The 10,766-nt window shown below is 33.8% G+C and overlaps 1 protein-coding gene across 1 annotated transcript; it reads left to right on the top strand.

Annotated features, from left to right (window-relative positions):
* The first annotated feature begins 1,471 nt into the window (after nucleotides 1-1,471).
* On the top strand, nucleotides 1,472-9,919 carry LOC120331254 (spermine synthase-like). Its single transcript, XM_078113783.1, has 2 exons — nucleotides 1,472-2,034; nucleotides 8,324-9,919. Exons 1-2 carry the CDS (start codon nucleotides 1,472-1,474, stop codon nucleotides 9,306-9,308), a joined length of 1,548 nt encoding a protein of 515 aa, XP_077969909.1. The 3' UTR covers nucleotides 9,309-9,919.
* Nucleotides 9,920-10,766: the final 847 nt, after the last annotated feature.

Genomic DNA, 10,766 nt, shown 5'->3' with positions numbered 1-10,766 from the left:
GAGCTCATCTTCATCAAACGAACTTGATATCAATCAGGGCACCTCGATTTATGTGAAAACTCTTTGAGCTCATGCTGCGTGACTTGCAGGTGGTCATGTCTTTGCAATATTATTTATGCTTTCAGCAAATGACATTTAAATTAGAGTCGATCAGATTTGATACTGTGTTAACAACTTGAACTTGCCCAAGACACCCGTGACTTGTTTCAGACATATTGACGTGTCACAAAAATTTATGACTTTGTCCGATTCGTCACAACTTCATCACAAATCAGTAACATGGCTTATGCAAATATATAAAATATGTGTTTAAAAAAATTCACCGACAAGTCAATCCTGAAAGGCTCAAACAATCAACTATGAAAATTAAGATGGACGACCATTTAATTTTTCAGATATTATAAAGACATTTGTAATTGCTGTAAGGCAAATACTTGGAATTGATCTGAGCGTTTAAAAACTGTTATTATTGATGATTCACTGAACATGTAGAACGATATTCGCCGAAATAGGAAAGGTAGCTTTTAATTTGTCAAGGGAGTTTTGACCTTAGTTGAGGACAGTGACAAGCGGATGTTGTCGGCGTCGACTAATTTTGGCTAACTACAGATAGTGTAACTACAGCGTTTTGCACTTTGATGGGTTATTTGAATCCGCTTAAAAGTTGATTTATGGATAGACTGAGTGGAATACAGTTGCTTCTGTTTGTTTTTATCCACTTTGTCATGAACAGTTACAAGTTATCAATAACTTGTAGTTGTAATTGTATACAATTCTACACTAAAATTTTCAACCAATTGACTAAATAAAGTTCAAAGTTATGGAATAAACACTTAATTTAGAACTTCGAAAATCTTAATCAATGGTCAGGACTACTTAATAAGCTGAACAGTTTTATAATGGCTGGGGTATTTGAGATTTCTTATCTACACGCCAGGGTTACAAATGTATAATTTTTCCAGTTCAGTCTGGTTCGAAGTTTGAGTTTCCTGTTTCAGGTCCGTTACACACTCTAAAAAGTGTGCCCGCTGATAACTATGTCCTAAATATTTATCCGAATAAAAAATCTGTTCTTTACTTTCCTTTGTTTTTGTATAAGTGATGTTTACTTGTCTATCAATCTTTTACACGTTTATTTCTATTTCAGTGTTTTTCTTTTTAATATATCCACCTCCGCGGTTTAAGTTAATTAACTGGAGTGATCAACAAGAGTTAAAAAGTGAGACGATAATAATATTATGGTCTTGTGAGGGTATTGTAATATGTACAAATCATATCAGTTCAATTTGATTGTTATCGCTTGTGCCAGACGTTGGGTAATATTATCTCTTGATCGTTAAGTAAATACTCCTTTTATCTCTCAATATTTATAGATTATTATTTAATTACTTTATACATCTATTACATGACTCTAAAATGGATTCATGGCTTCTTGAGTTTCGAATGAACACTAGCAAAGCGAATAAAGAAAATGAGCAAACTTATCAAGACATTGAACATGAACTGCAATATCATGTTTGAAAATAGAAAGGATTCGATTACTGCACTTTATATGAACAGCAATGGATTAAAAGCATTATTGCAACAAACTGATGGCGGTTTGTTTACATTGGACATTCACGCTACAACAAAAAGGAATTCCTATTTTATAGATCGTATGAATCAGTTAGATGAAAATATTAGAAAATTAGACTTTGCGGAAATACCAAAAACACCTCGGTATGATAGTCTTCCTGCTTCAAAAAGAGGCCGAGAGTTTTCTTGCTATGATTTCTCCGATGGAATGATAGGGGAAAGAGATTTTGATAAAGTAGTTCTCGATGAAGTTACGTCGAGACAGCACATTAGAATTCTACACTCGGTCTCATTTGGAAATGTTTTTTACTGTAACGGCGATTTGAATCTTGCTGAGTCGGACTATGAAGGATTTTCTCATGCGATGTCCGGAATTGGGAAGGTCGATTACGTCGATAAAACTGTGCTTATTCTTGTGCACTTACAATCAGATACCCAGACAAACTCGGTTATTGAAATGTAAATTCTCACACCTTTTAATAATCATATAGTATGGAGTCTGTTACTTTTCAGTTTGATTTTAATACACGGTCAACTGCGCTCTACAAATGAAGATGCTATGAATATGATAAACACGTAACGTTATATTCTCTATCGTTCTATTATATCTTATCGCAATAAAGCAGATATATATCACAATCTGATACTCTAGACCCCATACACGGTAATGCTTCTTTTTTATATTTGCACTAAATTGTGATAGCTATATTAAAATTGTATTCCTACATCTTACAAAATATAAATATATTTTAAACTTTTTATCGTAATATTCAGGAATAATACAATCATATATTGCATGTCGATAAAGGGGATATACGTTATTGATAAATTGTTCATTTTATTGCATTGAATAAAGACGACATATTCCAAAGAAAATAAACAAAATATCAAGTTTGAAGGTTCCATCGTGTCAGAACGGGATTAGACAGACTTGTGAAATACAGTCAAATTATGTTACTATGAGACAATATGTAATTCGATATACAGTATATAGAGGCATTAACCTGCTTGAGTTGCCTGCCTATACAAATAGGTGTAGATATTCAACTTCTGTGGAAGTAATACTTACAAATCTCCAAAATGAAACTTGTCCATCACCGATCAAAATTTTCCATCGTGGTCGATACATGATTAATTTGTATGATTAGTATATGATGTATATACTAATGATACACATGATGATTAGTAGTTACGAAATGATACCTGCTTTTCCTGAATCATAAAACAAACATATGTAACATAAATCCACACTCAATTCGCTCTCAAGATAAAAATATTCTAGCAAGTAATATCTAAATCTAGTAGAACAACGTATTTCCGGTTGTATACTTCCTCGGAGTTTTAGGAAGCACATGCCTACATGCATTGACTCGTTATGACATGATGTGCTTTCAGCAATTATTAAGTATCTATTAATGATTTCCAGCACTTCTGTCTGCGTAGGTGGATTTGGGGAGGAGGCGTCAAAAGCGTTTTTGGTAGATTGTTGGATGATTAGTGAATAAGTCATATCTACTTTTAACAGCTATTGGTGAAGCAACCGTTACCATGATTGACTTGCACCTTGTTGGACACATCAGTGTACAAAATGATAGTTTCAATATTATGTTGTTGTTCTTGTTAGTATTCTTCTCTTTCGTCATAATGAAATCGCTTTTTTCTTCGAATACTGGACCAATTGCTTTGAAATTTTCAGTGGTTAAAGATTGATTTTTTTTATCAGAAAGCTATTACTTTTACCTATTTCAAAAACTTCTGTGGACTTCAAGATATTCGTTTTTTATGTGTCAGAATGAAAATAGCGACACCTTGTGACGTGTTTTAACCTGGTACACATACTACCGGAGTACCGTTGCGAGTTTACTTAGAATTGTTCATATTTATAAGAAAAAAAAATCTGTGTCAAGACCCCTCATAAAATAATATGCTAGATAGAGAACGTGATAATTGCATACTGCATATCTCGTTTGCTTTTTCATATTGTGTACTGGTACTTGCTAACCCAAGTTACAAGATGAAATATTCAAACACCACTCAAACAATATTTTGAGATTTGATTTGGCCATATATAATTGAAGCTTTCAAATTAATAGTTAGTTATTCGGGTTCAGTCGAGTTTTGACTTGAATTTCCTGGTTCGTTGCGGTTTCAGGGAATGTACTTCCCGTCCATGTAGCCCTACCATGAACAATAAATTAATAGAAATGCAAATTAGATAATATGGATTAATTATATAGTTTTCAATTCTGTCACGCGTTGTATAAGCTCACATTCAGTTTTGTACTAACGATATATACATAACTGCGACTGACAAGAAGAAAATAACGCATTTATGTTGAACGTTCGATTATATCAGAGTGTGATATTGCTCAGAAAGGATTCCCAAACTTGTTAATGAGAGTTAGGTATGAGAAGCATATGTACAATGTATTTCATACTGTTGAGCAAAATGCATGCAAAGGTAGTGTGTTGGAACAGATTCTTGAGTTAGATTTTTGACTTGCAATATGCGATATCAACTCAATATTGAGTGTACAACCGATTATACTTTATATTCTTCGATTCCAGAATTATTCAACTAATCAAATACGCGTTCTCATAATACTAGAAAATTAAACATCTAAACAGTTTATGGTTACAATATTACAAAATATTTATACTTTAAATTAGAACAGAAAAAAAGTTGCGACCAATTTCATGTTTCTTTTCAAATTATCGTGATACCTGAATAAATCTTCGATCTCTTTATTGTACCCGTAGATACTCTGAACTTCTCAAACGTTTGGCACCAGGTTGAATATATGCCACGATATTTGAACTAGGTGAACATCCAAGAAAGAATCGAACCACATATCGCTAATCTAGTCTCGGCCTATGTAACGGTACAATCAATGAAACAAACGAAATTAAGTGATATATATATAAAAAAATATCCTTTAGGTTTAAACCAGGGATGTGCAAACTGCGACCCGCGGGCTAAATGCATGCGGGCAAATGTGGCCCGCAAAGAAAAACTGTAAGGCTCGCAGTGAAGTGCCAATTTTGAATACTGTGCCCGCGAAACGAGTTTTTAGTTTATTTGGTACGTGTGAGCAATTCCAATCTCTTTGTGTTGCAAAGCCTATATCAGTACATGAGTGTCACTGTCGTATAAGCAAAACTAGCTAGCAAAATCCTGTTGCAAAAATCACAATGTTATAAAAACGTGGTTTTTACTGAATCTATGCGTTTCAACTCAACATTTCTGCAAGGACCCTTAACAATGCCGTAATATCAATAACAAAAAGAAACAATTTTTTTGTGCTTGCAACTACAGGAAAAACTTGGCTAAACGAAGACCGTGGAGAGTGAGAGCCTGCAAAAGTTGACCGCTGAGAGAGAACGTAATGTACGAAAATGAGCCCACACTAATGAAATTCAGCTGCCTTCGATTACCATAAAATATGAAATAATTGTAAAATATTTCATATCGAAATGTGGACGGCGGCGCTAGGATATGTGTGACATATTAGGTACTCTTATAAACACGAAAAACGATACTCGACAGTCACGTTATTCGATATTATTAAATTCAAATTGGACATCCCATATTCAAGTATTGCATTAAATTACCCTAAATTAAATAAACATCAATACACCCGCTTTTTACGTTTTTGGTTTTCGGCCCTTCGTATGTAGAAAATCTTACGCTTGCCGAAGTAGTATTTTTACGATAAGAATCTTCGTAATTTGGATCTTTCGTATCCAGAGCCTTTTGTAGGTAAAGTTTCTAGGCGCGGCCCGCGGCTTCACCCAGTTACTTGTATTTGGCCCATTGTGATAAAAGTTGCACACCCTTGGTTCAAACTATGTCGGTTGTTTTACACTATACATGCTACTTATCCGAAATGATACAGTGGTATTACTAAACTACCGACAACATATATCGAACTCATTATTTTCAACTTCTGAAGTTGCACAACATTTTTCCGGCAACATAATAACTTTCTTTCTATCTAGTATGTCTTCACGTTGGAACCGTTGAGTGGCAGGATGTACCACTGATGGTGTTAACTTTTAAAAGGTTAATAAGCTCGGATCATCGGAGAACGCCCCGCCACGATAATGTATAACAAAATAATAATAATGACAAAATAATGTATAAATTGAAAAGTCAAGCGTCTTAAGCCATTCGCGCAGGGAAGTTTTGAAAGGCAAAGCATCCCTTTCAAGATGCAAAAATGAGAAATCTGATACCGATCCATTAAAATCCTTTGAAATACTGTACTAACGGCTACCTGCTCTTTCCTGGAACCATTTACTTTAATATGAAGACTGCCAACATGCGATGAGCTACAGGAAAAAAGCTACTACGACAACTGCGTTCTTGTATTCATCCTAGTTGTTAGACAAATAATAATTTATTCTCAAAGCACAATAAAACATTATGGTGTATATTTCGAGGTTTCTTGACTGGGGATGGCGACCTTAAAAAGAGCGAGAACTATTCTCAACAGGTGCATAATGCTGAGTCGTTACTTTTGGTTAATATATTAAAATAATACAGTGATTTTGCTATTCACGCATTAGAAGAAAAATAGAAACAACAATGGAAGAACCACTGACGTAATCTAGTCTAGATGGGGCAGAAGCAGTGTTTTATGCCGTGCGTCTATCTATCTCTGGATCTTGGGTATACAGCTCTCTGATTGCATAGCGTAAGAAAAGCAAATTTAATCCATGATGATGATCCAAAAGATCCATGTATAGTTTGAAAATGTTAGAAATGCCAAATTTAAGTTAGTAAGAAACTACGTTGTAGGAGCTCAAACACCATGAAGGTATTCTGCAGTTGCAAGTGTTTGAATTGTAAATATTTGAAATAAAGAGTGATATCCTTTTTAAATTAGATATGATTTTCAGCTATTCATAGTGTTATTGCATGCAAACAGGAATTAAAACACATCGAAAATCACCCAATAGCTTTTGAAAAGGGTTGAATACCGTGTTTACACATCGTTCTCTACAAGAATTTCTCCAGAGTGGTATATCACGAGAACATTCTGAGCTCATCTCAGCACATGAACTTGATATTATTCAAGGCACCTCGATTTATGTGAAAAATCTGTGAGCTCATGCCGCGTGACTTGCAGGTGGTCATGTGTTTGCAATATTATTTATGCTTCCAACAAATGACATTTTAATCAGAGTCGATCAGATTTGATACTGTGTTAACAACTTGAACTTGCCCAAGACACTCGTGACTTGTTTCAGACATATTGGCGTGTCACAAAGACTTATGATCTTTTCCGATTCCTCACAACTCCATCACAAATCAATAGCATGGCTTATGCAAATATATAAAATAAGTGTGTTAAAAAAATTCACGGACAAGTCAATCCTGAAAGGCTCAAGCCATCAGCTATGAAAATTAAGATGGATGACCAATTTATTTTTGGGATATTAAAAAGACATGTTCCTAACAGAATTTGTAATTGCTGTAAGGCAAGTACTTGGAATTGATCTGAGCGTTTAAAATCTGGTAATATTGATGATTCACTGAACAGGTAGAACGATATTCGTCGAAATAGGAAAGGTAGCTTTTTATTTGCCAAGGGAGTTTAGACCTTAGTTGAGGACGGTGACAAGCGGATATCGTCGGCGTTGACTAATTTTGGCCAACTATGGATAGTGAAACCACAGCGCGTTGCAGTTTGATTGCTTATGTGAATCAGCTTAAATGCTGATTGATGAATAGACTGGGTGGAATACAGTTGCTTTTGTTTGTATTTATTTCATTTAACATATCTACCCACTTTGTTATGAACAGTACCAAGTTTTCAATCACTTGCAGTTGTAATTGTATAAAATTCCACTCCATTCTACGGTTTCCGACCAATAATTTTTCTAGAAGCAAGACTGTATAGTGATTTGAAATGAATTCAGTTTAACATACTATTTAAACTCGACAAGGATTGAATTTAGATTTTAGCAAATTCAAAGTTCAATGGATACGTTATTCGGAACTTCAACAATCTTCATCAATGGTCGGGACCACATGAAGGGTTTAATTATCATTTTTAAAGTGGTTAGGATGGTGACAGTACATTTGAACCCACGGCTCAATTTGAGAGTTATCGCTTGTGCCAGACGTTGTGTAATAGTATCTCTTGATCTCCAAGTAAATAAGTTGTATATTGTATGTCGCTAAAGGTAATATACTGGATTGATAAATTGTTGATCGATTACATTAAATAAAATTATTATATATATTTCGAAGAAAATAAACAAAATATAAAGTTTGAAGGTTTTCAGCATGTTGGAACGGGAAAATAATAGTTGCCTAAAATACTGTCAAATGATATTACTATGAGACGATATGCGATTGGTAATAATTATATGAAGGCATTAACAAAGTTGTCTGAATACAAATAAGTGTAGATATTGTACGTATGTGGAGGGAAATACTAACAAAATCTTCGAAATGACACTTGACATAAAAGTAGGGGTGTGGGGCTGTGGCGAACAAGTCTTATATCGTCGTTCAAATTTTTTCATCATGCTTGGTTCATTCATTTTGGTCTTTTCCAAATTATTCAGGTTTTTATTACATAGCCATAATCGTTCGAGACCCATCTAGAAGAATGGATTCATGGCTACTTGAATTTAGAATGAATGTTATCAAAATGAAGAGAGAAGAATTTATAAATGAAATAAGCAAGCTTATAAAGACGATGGACATAAACTGCAAGCTTGTGTTTTAAAGTAGACAAAAGATTACAGCCCTTTACGCAAACAGCAATAGATTGAAAGCCTTATTACAAGAAGCAGACGAAGGCTTGTTTACGTTAGATATACACACTACAAACATAGATAATCCCGAATTTAAAGCTCTTGTTAATAAGGTAGATGAAGACATAAGAAAATTAGAGTTTGCAGAAATTCCGAAAACACCTCGGTATGATAGTCTTCCTCCTTTGAAAAGAGGTAGAGAGTTTTCTTGTTACGATGTATGTGAGGGATTCATCGTTGAAAAAGATTTTGACAAAGTAGTGTTTGATGAAGTTACATCAAAACAACATATACGGATTTTACACTCAGTTGCATTTGGAAATTGCCTGTATTGTGATAATGATACAAATATTGGCGAAACCGACTACGAAGCGTTTTCGTACGCTTTGTCTGGATTTGGAAGAGTGGAGTATACAAATAAAACTGTACTTATTCTTGGAGGAGGCGATGGGTGTATTGTACGAAGAATCAAAGATCTTGGATCGTCCATGATAACAGCCGTAGATTATGATCAGCGAATGATTGATGTTACAAAACTGTACTTTCGACCAATTTGTGGTGATGTCCTAGATTCTATGACTGGAAAAAATTATCGAATTATTATTGAAGATGCAGAAGAATATCTCAAAAGAGCCGTGAAAAATAGGTTAAAAGTTGATGTTATCATAAATGACATAACTTCAATTCCAGTAAGCTTGAAAAATGAAGGGAATAAATGGATTTTTCTCAGACAACTTCTTAACCTTTCAATGGAAGTTCTGAAGGAGAACGGTATTTACATTTGTCATGGAAACGCAGCAAGATATCCTCAATATCAGAAATTATTCGAAAATGCACTCAATAAATTGCAGTACTCAGTAACATTTTCCAAAGAAATAGCTTACATACCATCGTATCAAGAAAATTGGATAATCTATCTTATCTGGAAAAACTCAAAAAAACAGGGCTGCACACATAAATAAATTTAATGAATACCAAATTGATATAGCAAGTTGCAATCATTTGAAATCCTCATTTATAATCCAATAAAAGATTTCATACACTTTACTCGTGCAAGAAACCGAACGGATATACTGTTTAAAATGCTTTGGATATGACAGATATCATTTCAATAAATATTTGCATCAAAAAGGTTCCTGGCTTTTGCTACACTTTTTTTGTATATATATAAAGATATAATAATTTTGAATAATTAAATTTTTTCAATTCAGTGGATGAATGTTTGGTTCAATTTGATCAATTTAATATAAATTATAAGCTAATATTTGAATACCCAAAATTTGTAGTTGAGATATTATATTTTGCTTGAATGATGTACTTCACATTTAGTCTTCTCAATAAAAAATTGCTGATTTTCGTAACTAGTATTCATTTGATCTTCGTTCTTTTTCAAATTTATGAGACATTTTCTTTTCCTATATTTATAATTGCCGAATTCGTTGTAAGGCAATTGGACTAAACTCTCCGTGCTGTGCATTGTCTTACAATCCTTTTACTCGTACCTGAAACGATGAGACATTTCATTGTACTAGTTTTTTATTACCTAACATAATAAGCAAATATTTTCTATACATGTTGATATAAATGATACATTGTATCCTTAATTAAATGCAAATTTATTCTTTGAACATGTCACAATGTATATACATTTATTTCGAAACATGTGAACTGCATTATAATGGCGTAACGGTAATATAATGGTAAGATGTATCATCGTAAATACTCAGACAACAAAATACAAATGGTTATATACCGAGTTTCAAAAGGCATGATACCAAGTTTCACCAAAAGTGGAAAGTTGACGACACATAATAATCTGGAACTGTACTATTGTAGTTGAACCAAATATTGGTTCAATTGTAAAAAGGCTAGAAACAAAATCTAAAATATTTGAATCTAAAAGTCGCAACATATAACAAGAAATTTCAAAATAAGGCTAAATGTAAGATAAAAGACTCGGATAGAATAGGGGCTAGGATGAGATAGAGAAATTTCCTTTGTTCCGGTGGAACCCCAATTCTCATGTCGTGATGTGTAGATTACTGCCTAGTCAATAAATGTATTTGGGTTTAGTTTGCGTGAAAAATGTAAAATATTCTCCAATGGGAATTGAAATATAGGTAGGATTTTCCAACCTGATAAACTAAAAGAATGAACTAACCTATTAGTATTCCCATGTATATTAGTTAGATTCTGTGTTCTTGAGAAGTCAAATACCACCCGGGTCCGACATTTTCCAACGTAGCTAAAATGCCTGATATTATAACACGAGATAAGTCTCTCTAAAGACTGACTGGTGCATGCGAGTAATGCTCGGTTATATGGATACGAATGCAAATGACTAAACAGTACCAATAGCTTATGCGACGTACACCAAAAAAAAGTAGGGCGGTTATCTAATCTTTTACAGTAGACTATCG

Source organism: Styela clava, chromosome 6 (assembly GCF_964204865.1).
Source record: "Styela clava chromosome 6, kaStyClav1.hap1.2, whole genome shotgun sequence".
NCBI classification, from domain to species: domain Eukaryota; kingdom Metazoa; phylum Chordata; class Ascidiacea; order Stolidobranchia; family Styelidae; genus Styela; species Styela clava.
The sequence above is the reverse complement of the archived record's forward strand: the minus strand, read 5'-3'. Positions and strand labels throughout refer to the sequence as shown.

Excerpts from the sequence above, each read along its gene's own strand:
- LOC120331254 (XM_078113783.1), top strand. The coding sequence starts at position 1,472 with ATGAGCAAACTTATCAAGACATTGAACATGAACTGCAATATCATGTTT. Across the intron at positions 2,035-8,323 it reads ACAAACTCGGTTATTGAAAT|ACAAAAGATTACAGCCCTTT; the intron begins GTAAATTCTCAC and ends GTTTTAAAGTAG.